The sequence below is a fragment of the Plectropomus leopardus genome, chromosome 3, assembly GCF_026936395.1.
Source record: "Plectropomus leopardus strain MGB_pleo_1.0 chromosome 3, ASM2693639v1, whole genome shotgun sequence".
NCBI classification, from domain to species: Eukaryota; Metazoa; Chordata; class Actinopteri; order Perciformes; family Serranidae; genus Plectropomus; species Plectropomus leopardus.
Window position 1 is genome coordinate 14236046 of NC_142178.1, and position 14315 is coordinate 14250360.

The following is a 14315-nucleotide window of genomic DNA, read 5'->3' on the forward strand; positions in this document are numbered from 1 at the left end:
TCCTCTACCATGCTAATGTTTTACATCTTGTGGCTTATGTGTGAGTGTGAGTGTGTGTTACGTTTACACTTCAGGGACCAGTATCCAGGAGCATTTCCCTTATCCTATTTTTTTCAATCAGAGTGATGAGGACAGAAAAAGCAGAGACAAAAATGAGAGGAAATTAAAAGAAAAAAGAGATGGTGAGAATGAGAAGGTGCAGGGGAGAAGAGGGAAAAGGACAGAGACAGGAGAAAGAGAATGAAAATTAGACATGTAAAAGGAGAAGGAAGAGGAATTTAAGAAGTACATAGAGTGGAGAGAAACAAATACATACAGAAAAAAACAGACAAAGTAGACGGAGGAATGAAAAAGTTCAGAAAGAAAAAGAGAAGAGAGAGAGAATCTGTAAACTTATCCTAATACCTCATGTTAACTTGATAAGAGGAAGAGATTGTAGTTATATACAGTGCATGTCTTTTCAAATTGCCGGTGGCATATTGCCAAGACCACACACACAAGCGCACACTATCAGAATTCAGCAATACCTCTCTATCTGCAGTATACTTATTTACTGTTATTACCTCTGTGCCACTCATTTGTTCATTCACACATTTTCCAGTTTTCTAACAACTCTGTCGTAGATGTAAATAATATGCCATATAAGTATTTCTTGTGGTGTGTGACTCTGTGTGTGTGTGTGTGAGAGAGAGAGAGAGAGAGTGTGTGCACTGATGTTAGGACATGCTCTCCTCTTCATGCCATGATGTGCGAGGACAGTTAAAATCCTTGGGATGGCTTTGGATTTCTGAGAATGACAGAGCTATGTGTCAGACAAAGGAATGCATAGTGTTGCCTGAACATTGCTCACTATGTGTGTGTGTGGGGGTGTGTGTGCGCGCTTGTGTGCATGCGTGTATGTGTGGTTGGCTTTACAATATGTCAGTTTTAGTTGGCCTTGTATTACACAGTAATCTGGCACAGTCTTTTACTCAGGAACAATTATTGATATGGGCAGTTAAGCCCATTGAGGCACCATCTGTTTTAATGGCTTATACAAGTAAACTAGACTTTCCTATTTCTCTAACTTACTATCATCTTTTCATGTTACGGTTAATGTGTTCACAAAAAGCAAGTCCAGAATGTATTTGCATTTGAGCTTTTTTTTTGGTCCACCAACACCAACAAAAATATCTGGGACTTTTTTGCTTGCTTGATGCCTAATTCTCTTCACCAGCTATTGTTTTCCTTGTTCGTGGCACTTCACATAGCTAGGTAGTTCACTGTGAACCTGAGTGAATTTTCAAGCGAGGAACATCTGCTGTATGTGGAGAGTTGGTAAGAGTTGTCAAGACTGATGTAATCAAAAGTCAGCTGAAAGCTGCAGGACACTGTGCTGCTGATTCTCAGGGGGATCAGTTTTTCCAATAATGCTTCTATATTATAAGAAGGTCTGGGTCATACAGACAGAATCAAATATCACAATATTTTCTTACCAGTTACCTCGATATAGACTATTGGTGCTTTCACAAAATATTTAAACTATGAGATTCTTTATCAATAATTATTAGTAATGTGGATATAATGACAAAGTGGGTAAATCAAATAATAGAAGAGCTAGAATGTCGGTAAATTCAGAAAATTCCTTCACTTCCCAGTAATGCAGCCTGTAAAACCAGGGAGACAACACTTACAAAATTACGATATCCAAAATTTAAGACAATATGTAGTCTGATATTATGATGTTGATATGATATAGATATTGACCAGCCCTAATTACAAGGAATGATATGGTTTTGGCAGTGGTGTTGATGGATCTTTAAGCATTTTACCTGTGAAGTAGCCGTGATTAAATTGCTTTCCATGATCATAAAACAGTGCTCCCATTCTAAGAATCTTTATGAGTGATCATTATTTCCTGCAGAAAACTTTTTAGGTAATTAGAGATAGAATTGCATTTTATTGTGCATCAAAGTCATGAGCATATTGTTAGTCTAAGCCAACATTTTGAAATGTACAAACTCATTGCAAATATGAATAAATTGCAAAAATAAATACAAGTAAGTAAATATGAAGATAATATGCAGATAACATACATAGTCCTATGAAACTAACTTTAATTTAGTTGAGACTGATAATTGACATAAAAAGTTTTTCTTATTATTATATATATGACCTTGGATCAGTGCCCACCTTTTTATTTAGCAGCATATCACTGAAAGTATGTGAATGTAAACATGCCGAATGCATTTCAGAAACCCGAGTAGTTTCAGAGGGTGTTTCCTGCCCTTTGCATGGCTCAGGCTACACGGGGAAAAGAGAATTCAGTTCCAAACCAGCTCCTCTGCACAAAGCAGTCGGGCATCAGGAAAACACAAGGCTCACACTGGTTTCAGCTGGTGTCAGGTTCACTTACACACACATACACACAAATGCACATGGGAAAGCAGTCTCCCGTAACACTCAAGCGAGTCACCCTGAACTATCTGAACGATCAGGCAGAAAGCGAAACACGGAGAGGGAGAGATGAGATGGGGCTACAAAGATTCCTAAATGGGCCTGAGGCAAGAAAGGATCACCTCCTAAAACATTTTTCACTTGCTTATCCAAACAAAGACACATACACACACACATACACCTACCAGCCAGTGTCTTTACATTGGACACTTGGGGTGTAGAAAATAAACGGTGTGTGGCCAAATGACTGTGGCAGCTCAGCTCCAGAAGACACATTTTAAGATGCTATCTTCATGAAAGGAAGGATTATGTGCGTGTGTGTGTGTGTGTGTGTGTGTCATGAGGCCTGCGGTCTTTGAACATCTGTAAACATTGTGTGTGTGTGTGTGTGTGTGTATGTGTGTGTGCTGAATGTGACCTTCTCTTTAACTCTCTCTGTCTTGGTCTCATTACTAGGCATCATCTCATACACAGAGTACCTGTTCCTGCTCTGCATCCTGACAAGTGAGTCAATTTAGTCTCTCTACACATCCTCCGTTACCTCATCTCATCTTCTACTTTCTTATTTTATGTTTCTCCTGCTTTGCTGTAGCAGTACGCTGTGTTTATTTTGGGACAGGGTCAGCTGAGGTATATGATATGAACTATACTCAGGCCCACCCAGAACTTAATGAGAGGCCATTATGACACAAATCTGGTGGTTTTCCCCTTCCCCTTGGGGTAAGACAGAGAGTGAGAGAGACAGCGAGAAGAAGAGAAAAATACCTCTGCTTGTTACCTTTCAAAACTTAAATATAGACAGGAATGTGACGCTTATTCCTTTAAAAAAAACAAAACAACAACTATTGAGCTCATTACTGTCTGAGAACCCAATATTATTTTACTAGGCCATGTATATGAACTAAAAAAACTCACTAACTAAATGTTGTTTATATGGACTTGGGACACTGCAAATTAATTGCCCATCCTGGGACCAATAAAGTTGTGTGAATCCAAACCTAACTTGTACACTGAATTGTTGTTTATGTCTACTCTTCTTTCCTTCAGAATCAGGAATTTAAGTCTTTTTTTTTCTCCTGTAAATGCTCAAATGACAGCTCACTGACAGTGTTTGGTTGTCTCTGCCCTTTTCTGAACTGAATAAAATGAAATCTGCAGCGACACTTCCTCCTAGAGAAAGTCACAGGAGTTTTGTGTCTGGTGTTGCTCAGTGAGCGTTCACATCAGAGCCATTAATCACGACCACATTAATCAGGAAAGGGTTTGTGCTGTTGCCGTTTGATTTAATTTAATCAATGTTCATTTGAAATTCAGATGGGAAGATAAAGAAAAGTAATAGATAATTTATGACAAGTAATTCAAGAACTATTATTGATAACTGAAATTCAGTTTCTAACTAGTCATGAGCTCTTTGTACCTGCATGCGTTTCAATAATAATACCAGGGCTGTACGAAATAGTTTGAAGCTTCAAAGCTCCGTTCATAACATTGACATTAAAATTCTAAATCAGCAGTCGAACATTTAAATACTGTGCAGCTTCTTTTACTTTTGCATGTGTCCTCATTCTGTTGAAACTCTGTATTTCTGCAGGGCTGCAGATAAAGATGAGGTTACACTAATGCTTGTTTGTATTATAAAATTAGCAGAATTAGATTCCAGTGGTGGCCCGTGCTGGATTGCTTCCGACTTGTGAGATCAAAGCATTTCCAATAAATCCAAAATATTGTTAAGTCCAAATTTATTTAAAAAATAGAGATATAATTATTTGTAAAATTCACATCATGTTTTGTATCTCACAAAACATTCAGCTTCTATCCATACTTCTGTCATTTTGCCTTTAAAAAACAACATTTTCACTGCAGTTAAAAAACTGTTCTCCTGCTTGCTTTTAAAAGGGAAGTATGAAAAATAAAAGAAATTCAGTACAGCCCTTTATCTTAAAAGAGTATGTATGATGTCTTGAACTTTCCTACTCAAGTTGAAAACTCAACAAAAGCTAAATTAGAAACTATTCTACTTTGTTCAAAAATGTCTTTAGTATTTTTTTGTTAATGTGAAGCAAACATTTGCGTTCTCATATTTCTGGAATAAAGACAAATAGAGGCGCAAGCTTTATCTGATCATCTATACCTGATCTCTGAGAAATGGATAGAGTGGTATAGAAAACTTCAAATGTTAACATAGACTATATAGATTTATCCCCCCAACCCATCTCCCTTGTGTCCAGCTTATATGCCACTTCTTCCCATGCTATTTCTGGAATTGCCTTTAACACGAACACACATACACACACTCACCCTATGTGCTCTCCTCTCTGTTCTCTAGAGCCCCATGCTGGCTTTAAGATTGCTTTCAATATGTTTGATGCGGACGGCAACCAGATGGTTGACAAGAGGGAGTTCTTGGTGGTGAGTGTCTGAGAGAAAATCCATGTAATGACTGAATTCATATGTTATTAACATCATGTTTAGCTCCCATCGTAAAAGGACAAGGTCAGGATATTAAAAAATATGAAGATCAATGTGAAATGTTAAATATGTGAAACAGGGATGTAGAATTCATGTTTGTGTGTACCTTAATCCTCCACTGCCTTAAGCTGCTTTTTGTCACATTTAAAGCTGACTTATAGTTTACTTATTTTAAAGACAGCATATAAAACATCTGAGTAGCCTAACTGTATTACCATTTCTGTAGATTAAAAATCTGTAAGGGCTACATGTGTCTCACTTTCCCTGTGGATTAAGACCAACAGATTTTAAATAGAAAACGCTGCTTCGGGCAGGAAGTGATCAGAATCCCTGTGGAGGCTGTTGGGAAAGCGATGATATATCAGTGGGTGTGGGTGGTAATGGTTGAAGATCCTGTGGGACTGTGCAGGTGTGGGACAGGGGAAAAAAAACATTCCCATATTAAGGGTTTGGCGATAGGTTCCGATTTTTTAGCTGTCTTGAATTCAGACAAATATGTAGTCAAATTAAGATAATATTATTTAAAGTAAATGAGCAATGGCACCTTTGTCAACACAAGTCTTAAAATATTCCTGAAGATATTCCTCTGTAGTTGATCCTACGGTGCTTGGTTTAGTGATGTAGGTAACCATTTTCATTATTAATTAAAATTGATGATTAAAATTTTAGATATAAAATTGTTTAATGTTAAAACTATAAAACAGCTGATGTTTTCCTGGACCAGTAAATTGAAAGCAAAATACAAAGCAATCAGCGCTTACTCTCTAAATAAGGAAGACCTATGAATACTAATTCAGCTGCAGTTTTCTGCCCATTGTGTTTGAGCATTGATTTACCCTTTAATCTATGTGACCAGTAGTCCCTTCTAAAGCCAAACTAGAAAACCAAAACTCTCTTGATCATGCTGTCAAAAGGCCAGTGCTTGAATCCCATCATTGACGAGCATTAAAGAGTGTGAACTCAATGAATGTTTGTACATTTAAACATTTAAGCTTCAAACGGAGCTTTGAATCTGGCTTTGAGTTGTTAGTGAGGTTCTCATTCTTTCTCTCATTACAGCTTCAGGAGATTTTCCGGAAGAAAAATGAAAAGAAAGGGAGGAGAGGCGATGCTGAAAAGTCGGCACAGTTGGTAAGAAAGTTGGTAACGTAGGTGCAGGGTACGTTTGTGGAAGTACATTTGTAAAGATGTAAAATTCTTTCAGTAATTACCCTTAGCAAAGCAAACAGTGAAATGACGATCAATTGTAAGTCCTTAGGGACATGGACTTCAGTCAAGCTGCTATCATCAGTGGGGTGAACTGGAAAGACAAAGGAGGTTCATATAACAGTAAAAAGTAAACATTGTAAAGTATCTTCCCTCTTAAAATGGCATTTTAATACATCCATGAGTGTAGAATGACGCAACACGTCCTAGTTACTAAAGGTGCAAAATGAATGTTGTGTCATATGGATGCATTAAAAATGATACATCATCACCCAAGCTAATTGTCATCTGTATTTAAGCAAGTTAGTCAGACCCTCGATGTGACCATGTTAAAAGTGCATGCGGCCTTATAGAAACAGTTTTTGACGATTTGGTATCACTGTGTACTGTTAAATTGGATACACTCACACAGAATTTGTCCTTTTCAACATTTGTGTATTTTTTCTTTTGGAACAACACAGTTTGCTTTACTGCACTGAATTTTGCTTTTTAGGTTTTTATCTGCAGGCTTGATGGATAATTGTAAAATGTAGGTTTAAACTTAATAATCTATTAAGACTGCATGCAGACTTAGAACCAAATGATGAATCAGTCAGAATGGATAAATATTAGATTTTTACAGGAATGTCATTGCTGGCATATAGCATATGTTTGAAGTATCACAACATTCAAGTAAAGATTCGTAAAGGTAATTTACAAACAGTGATGCCATTACAGAGAGTTTATTTTTTACATGGGCTGCTCTGGCATTAGAAATCTTTGTCACGATTCTTTAAAAAAAGAAATTTACGGGAGCCTTATCAAGGGTGTTGCTTTGTGTTATGTATTAATATAAAATATGAATATGGGCAGATATCATATCATTTTTTGGGAATTAGAATGTTATTAATTAATAGGGTGTCTGGCTAATCTGTCCCAGTTAAACTTGCAGTTCACGGGAAGTGCTATCAGTAACATTTAATTTTAGTTAAAGAAAACAATAAGTAATGCATTTCTTGGAAGCGCAGTGCACAGTGTTGTAATGCAAAGTGCGTGTTCTTCTAAAATACAATCACAGATGTGTTGAAAACGACACATCCTTCTGCAGAGCGTATCCGCAGCCTCTCTGCATGTACTAACATGTCTTTTACCTTCTCTCCTCTCTGACTGCATGCTCTGTCCTCCTCTTTTTCTTCCTCGTGTCTCTCTCTCTGTGTGTCAGAGTATGCAGCTCTATGGATATCAGGTTGCCCCCATGAACAGCGTATGTATCCAAAACTGTAACCCCTTAGTCTTCTTTCTGCTCTTCTGTAGATGGTTAAAGAAATGGATGTGAGGATTAACAGAGAGCCAGCTGTTTCTGTCAGCTAGATTACACATTACAAGGTGTAATTTGAAAAAGAAGGCAGTGTGTAAATTGTATTAAGATAATAATAAAACCACAGTGGGGACTTTTAAATGATTAATCAGTTATGGTGGACAGATATTTTACAAACAATATTGCAGAATATCTATAACCCCCTCTGAACTCGGTGTTCTACTGATTACAGATCAGTTTCATTATTGTTTTAGATTTTTTCTATCCGTTTTTGCATTTAAATGTTTCACTGGACAGAACATTTTGATCTTAGATTGCATTTCTCAATATTGGTAAATATGATTAAAGGAATAGTTCAACATTTTTCAATTACACTTATTTACTTTTTTGCCAAGAGTTAGGTCAGAAGATCAGTACCTTCGTTATATCTGTCCATTGAATATAAGGCCATAACCAGCAGTCTGGTAGATTAGCATAAAGACCATACCAGACGCAGTTTGTACATACTCCTGTGAAAAATAATACACCACAATTTGTATGAAACCAAAGTAATCATGAGCCAGAAATTTGGATGTACTCCATGTGATGGGAAGGGCCGAAGTCATGTGAACAGTGCGCTGATTAGCATTAATGAAGGAATTAGTATAAAGAGCAAAAGTCTGCATAAGGAGAACAGGGTGGGGTGGTGGATAGGGGTGGGCGAAAAAACTGATTCAGCATAGTATTACTATTTTATGTGGCAATATTGTATTGATACAGTGATGCCAAGTGCCATTTTTTTAAATAGAAATTATTAATATTGCAAATACATATTGGTAGCGTACTAGATTAATTAAAATATAAAGATGTATAATAGTGAATAAAATAAAACTCTGAAAACTCTGCAACTGAAGCCACTACACCGAAACTTATTCTGATTTGTTACTTCATACAGAGCAAGGCTAGCTGTTTCCCAACTGCTTCCAGTCTTTATGCTAAGCTAATCAGCACCTGGTTCTAGCTTCATATTTACTGTATAGAAACAAGAATGGTATCAGTTTTTTATTTAAATTTTAGCAAGGAGGCATTCAGAGTGTTTCTGAAAATGTTGCACTGTTCCTTAAATTTAACTTCAACCTTTTAAATATCACAATTTACACAAGAATTATAATGCTGCCTCTGTCAGAGTTTAGTTATATGGTACAGAAATTGAATACAGCCAATGGATAGAGGGGGGTATGGGAAAAGTCATTATTAGGAATATGAAATGGTTCATGTTATAGGCAAGTTTCATTGACAGATTCTACAAATAATGAATCTCATAATCCAATGCTTCTTTTATAACCTGCTGGGACTCTGGGTGAAACAGTAAGATTCCCCCTGTTTTGTTTGGACTCTTTATGTTACAGTCGCTGTGGTAGGTTTTTCTGCACTTAAATGTCAATTATGTTGGGATACTTAGAGCACTCTGTTTTATGCCACCGTCACACACTTTTGTGTCCTGACCAGGTCTTTAAAAAAGCCTTAACCCTGACCCAGTCCACCTGATCCTCTGTTGTCAGCAAAATGTACACAGTAGACTTCTTGAAAGGATGAATGGATGGGAAGAATAAGCAGGATAGAGAGAGAGATACTTCCTTCAAGACAGAGTGTCCATCTGTCAGGTCAGCTGGGTGATTGATCGAGGGATGATGGCAGAAGCTGGGATGAATGGAGAGTGGGGTGGCAGCAGAGGAGTAATAGATTTAAGGGGTCAGGCGAGATGAACTCTTACAAAAAGAGAGTGATGTGATTTGGAATGACTTGAGACACTCTAAAGCTCTAAACACAATCAGACACTGTCCGTTTTCGACTGTTTCAGGACACGTGCTGTTTGTTTGGCAGTGTGTGTTCCCGTTGGGGTTTTTGTTAACACACAGAGAGAAGAGGAGATTTTTTTCTGAGGGAAGTCTAGGCGACAGACAGAAAGTTCCTGATATGGGAGCACATTCACACTCAAATAAAGCAAACAGGTAACATTTGTCTGCTGAGTGGTATGACACAAAATTTAACATTTTCATTCAAGAGAACGATTTTTTTATACCTGTCTTGTTAAATTTCTGTTAAAGTGCCAATCTCGAAGATTTCATTCCTAGTTCATTTGGCGAGATATGTGGTTACTGGTTGTGACAAAAAATGTGGTTTAGTACTACAACACAGAGCTGATACAGAAGTCAGGCAATAATTGGCCTTTTTCCATCATTCTGTGAGCAACTGTGATGTTATTTTACACACAGCATAATTCTGCACACAGCAGCGCACAGTGAAAGGAGTTAGTTACCTTGCTAAGATGGAGGTGTGCAGCCTGTCGCCTGCTGCTCCTCATTTAACGGCTCACCGTGGCTACTCCTTCTTGTATCATTATTGTTTGTTTTAATATTTCAAACTGATCCGCTGTCAAAAAATGCCAAAAATAACCATTGTCTTGTTCTGTGAACGCGCATTTGATGAATACTACTAATACTAGCTAACCTCACTGACAAACGCATTGCATGTCCAGTGACTATTTCACAATCAAAGTCAAGAGTCATGATTTAACATTTCAATTATTTTAATGTGAAGCTACAGCAGTAGGAAATGTTCAGTTTGCATTAGCAGTTACTTAATTTAGCTTTCTTTATTTTTGCGTACGTCACCATCGACATTGGAATACTTCGACCAGTGAACCAAGGGCCTAATCACCACCCTGTCACCTTGTTCGGTGATAGAAAGTGACATCACAGACATTCTTTTGAATGAAAATCTTCGAGATTATTACTGTAAAGAAAACCTTCATCGCAGATTTACTTATTAATCACATTTAAGGAAAAATCAACATGATAATCGTAGAATTTAACACTGGAATACCCAATAGCCTTGTGTTGTACAGAGAAAAAAACTTTAAGGTCCTTATTTGCACCTAATTTACATAATATAATATACAGTAGCAACCACTGCCCATCCTGAGTGGTAATGAATATTTACTAATGGTGATGAAGTACAGTGCAGCTAAACTGTCAGCACGATGTGTACTGAGCAGTAACTGTAGGCTTCCAGCCACCACTCTCTATTCAGACTATGAGCGTTCTTTCTTTCTTTCTCACTCACACACACACACGCACACACAGACACTCCTTGTCCTGTCAGTGCTGTGATGGATAGCTGCATTGTCACTGTGAAGTTAAGAGCGGTGCAGGGTCATGTTAAAATGGCCGCTGCTGCGTTCTCCCTGGAGAGATAGACAAGGTGGGTGGTCATGAGCTCAGCACTGTGGTTGTCTTTTGTAAAAACAGAATACACTCTAACAGACGCAGCTCTTCTTTTGGGGGGGGGGTCGTTTGGAACAGAGAGATGCAAGGCTGATTTCACATACTTTGTTTTTGGGTGGAAGAATGGTGTATTTGCTTCAGATATCAATAAGATATGCAACATTTTTATTTTTTTCCTACAAATTTTGCTTGTGTTCGTTGTTTATTCAGCACAAAGGCAAAGAATAGTAGCTTCTTTAGTGATTTAGATATAAAAGTCTTACCGGGTTCCTCATAGATAACTGTCATTGTTTTGTTAACCAGGTGTTTGTCTAAATCTGTCCCCTCCTCTCCTGTTATGTTTGACAATAAGATTTAATGCATAGTTTTTATTACAGTGGATGGGTTGAATTTACAATTAAATTAGATATAAAAAATGGATATTAGTTTTATATCAGTGACAGAACATGAATTGCAAACATTTAAATAAATGTATCTACTTGTATTATCATTTTTTCCTAATAAGCATTAGATAGATAGATAGATAGATAGATAGATAGATAGATAGATAGATAAGCAGTGGCAAATGACAGATAACTTAAAACACGGTTAAACTGGTGAAAATGCAGGAGGCTGTGATGACTGAAAGCTGGTAACTAAGTAAATACCTGATATGAATAACATATGATGTATATATCTCAAATGTCGTGATTTAAAAAAAAAAAAAACTTCAGAAAATCAACTTCACATATTTGTTTGCATATACTGAGATCTGAATATTGGTAGCTGAAGTAAACTTCCTGAAGTGGTTGAGTTGTAGGTGAACTGACCCTGGTCCTGCTTGGCCACTCCTACAGGTGCTAAAAAAAGACAGTCAGGAGTTTGTGGCGCGGAGTTACTGGGACGTTCTGAGGCGAAGCGCCAGTCAAGTCCTCTTTTCTGACCTGGCGGAGGTACACAGACCCATCTGTCCTCTGTCCCTTCATCCCTACATTCTTCATCCTTCACTCCTCCTCTTTAGTTCCCTGTAGTTCAATCTGATCCTCTAACCAGTCCCATAGAACTAAAATAATGTAGCTGCATCACGCCAGAATAACACCAGAAATGTTTACCTTCAAAATAAAAGCTTGGAAGGCCTTGACATCTGGTGCAAACATGCCTAATTACTCAACCGATTCTTGTTATTATATGTTATTAATTATTAATTATATATATGTTATTAATTCTTCTCATGGCTAAAACAGAAGAAAGGACCAAAAATGTGTGCTAAAATTGGCTTGTTGTATAAAGTTGTGAACAAACCCGATGCTTTTATTCTGGTTTTGCATGATACTGATCATTTACAAAGATTTACTCGGCATTTCTCTTTCTTCCTTTCTTTCCCAATTATTATTTTATATATAATTTTTAGTTTACTTCACTGTTTTACAAATCTGGGTAGGGTATAGAAACCACTGTTATTCCTCTATTCCCTTTCCCCTCATAAAATCATTTCTGTTTGGAGGAGCTCTGATCTCCTCACGCTAAACCCAATATGTTCATCAAACTGGTCTGTTTTAAAACTGAGAGGAAGTTGTGGGAAAATATTTCTTTCTTGGGATAACTCAAGGCTTCTCCAAATGTTTGAAATGTCTTCCCCATTTCATTGTCACCCTTTCCTGATGAACAAATATGAAGAACTTCTTCATATTTGTTCTTGTAGATTACTAAATATTTGTATTTGTTGTACTGGTGTGACAGCATCGATCCAGTAATGGTAGTTGATAGATATAATAATGTTCGTATTCTGATAACTTGTTCTGTTTCTCACCTGCCTTCTGTCATTTGGTCTCTTCGTTATGCTTTTGTATGTGTATCTGTGCCTTGTAATCTGTGCTGTGTTGTGGCTAGTGTTGTAGCTTTGGTGTCAAATCATTCTCAGTTTACACCACAACATGTTTAATGACACTGGTATAATAACTGAATAAGAAGTTCGACTGCAGAGCACATACAAAAACCCTGGTCATTACGTAGAATGTATAAGTAATTTGAGTACAGCGGTCTTTTGCTGTTATTTACTATGTACTACATCTCTGCTACCTGTGGCTAGCAGGATACTGATACTCGCTAACAATCCCCAAAAGCTTCTCCTTCCAAGACTAGACATCTCCAATGCTATATATCAAACATTTTGGACAGAATTACTAGTAATACAATACTAAGAGTCTACAACTGTGCTAGTGGCTCTGTGATGCTATAAATAGGAGTAGCAATAGGCCTAGGCTACTTTGAGCTAATTTTAATGTTAGCATGCTAACACGCTAACAATGATAATGCTAACATGTTTATGTTAAGTGGGTAAAATGTTGAACATATCTTGCATGTCAGAACATTCGCTAATTAGCACTAAACACAGTGTTTACAGCTGTGGCCAATGCAAATGTCATTAGTTTTTTAGTTATCTAGTTATAAATCAGTTTTGGACAAATTGAATTTTGATCAGAATAGGTAGAAATATATAAAGTAAGGGGATCATTAATGTTATTATAGTTCATTTTGTGGATTATGGATGTCTTTACCAAATTTCATGACAATCCATCAAAAAAATTGCACAGACATTTGACTAAAAGCAAAGAATTGTCAATCTTATGGTGGTAGTAGAGGAAAAATCAGGCGTTATCAAATTTGGTAGGATTCATCCTCAAGGAACCATTGATATCTGGATGAAACATTTTTTAATCACAATTCATCTGATAGTTGTTGAGATATTTCAGTCTGGACCAAAGTGGTGGACCAACAAACCAACGGTCCGAAATTGCCGTCTCTAAATCTGTGGCCCTATAGTCAGTGTTGGGAAGGTTACTTTTAACATATAATAGGTTACAGATGACTAGTTATCCTGTTAAAAATGTAATAACTTACACAACTATTTTTGTTACTTCATCAAAGTAATGTAACTTATTATATTTGATGACTTTTTGATTACTTTTCAAGCAGGTGTTTTAAACAGGGCAATTAAGTGCACTAAATTAGTTTCAACAGCTTTTCTGACCTGTGTTGTTCAAAAATATACCAAAAGCAGGCAAACAGATGTAAAGAAAAGTAAAGAATGTTTTATTCAACATAAAAAAACTTTTTACTGATAATATTTTTCTCATATGTAACCCCTTTGTAATCACCAAGATTTTGATTAGTACTGTAATTTATTACATATTTTCTCCTGTAACTGTAACTCATTACAGTTACGTGTAATTTAATTACTTTCAACTAGTTACATGTAAATAGTTATTCCCCAACCGCTCATAGCATGGCTAAAAATCTATGGAAAACAGATAAATTGGACTAAAATCAAACATATTTTGCTCATGTAAAAATGCTTTCTATCTGCAGAATCTCACATTATGGTAGTTTTTGCATTGGCTGGTTCGTGCTCAGCTCAAATTGTCTTCCCGATATGTCTGACACAAGGTGAAGCTGCTGGTAATGATTAATAACAGCTAACAGTGCTAGCGAGCTAAGTGACTAATGACAGGCTGTGTGCTGTGGTGGCAGCGGAAGCTGAGGTGGAGATAATGACAGTGGAGGGTAATGGGACTGACCTTGTATTTACACCGAGCAGCCTTTCATCTGCCGGGATGTCAGACGGACAGAACAGACAAATCAGACAGGGGGGAGGATGAAGG

General features: G+C 37.0%; 1 protein-coding gene across 10 annotated transcripts in view; it reads left to right on the forward strand.

Moving 5' to 3' along the window:
- The window catches only part of LOC121942575 (mitochondrial calcium uptake 3a), a 37725-nt gene that overhangs the window by 10857 nt on the left and 12553 nt on the right, over positions 1–14315 (forward strand). For 5 of the 10 annotated variants that reach the window (XM_088075671.1, XM_088075670.1, XM_042485823.2 and 2 more), the window contains exons 5-9: positions 2893–2940; positions 4763–4845; positions 5965–6036; positions 7313–7354; positions 11511–11606. In XM_088075671.1, coding sequence (XP_087931797.1) covers positions 2893–2940; positions 4763–4845; positions 5965–6036; positions 7313–7354; positions 11511–11606 — 341 coding nt within the window. The remainder of the gene's footprint in view (positions 1–2892; positions 2941–4762; positions 4846–5964; positions 6037–7312; positions 7355–11510; positions 11607–14315) is intronic. The other 5 variants (XM_088075673.1, XM_088075675.1, XM_088075676.1 and 2 more) reach the window with 3 other exon arrangements.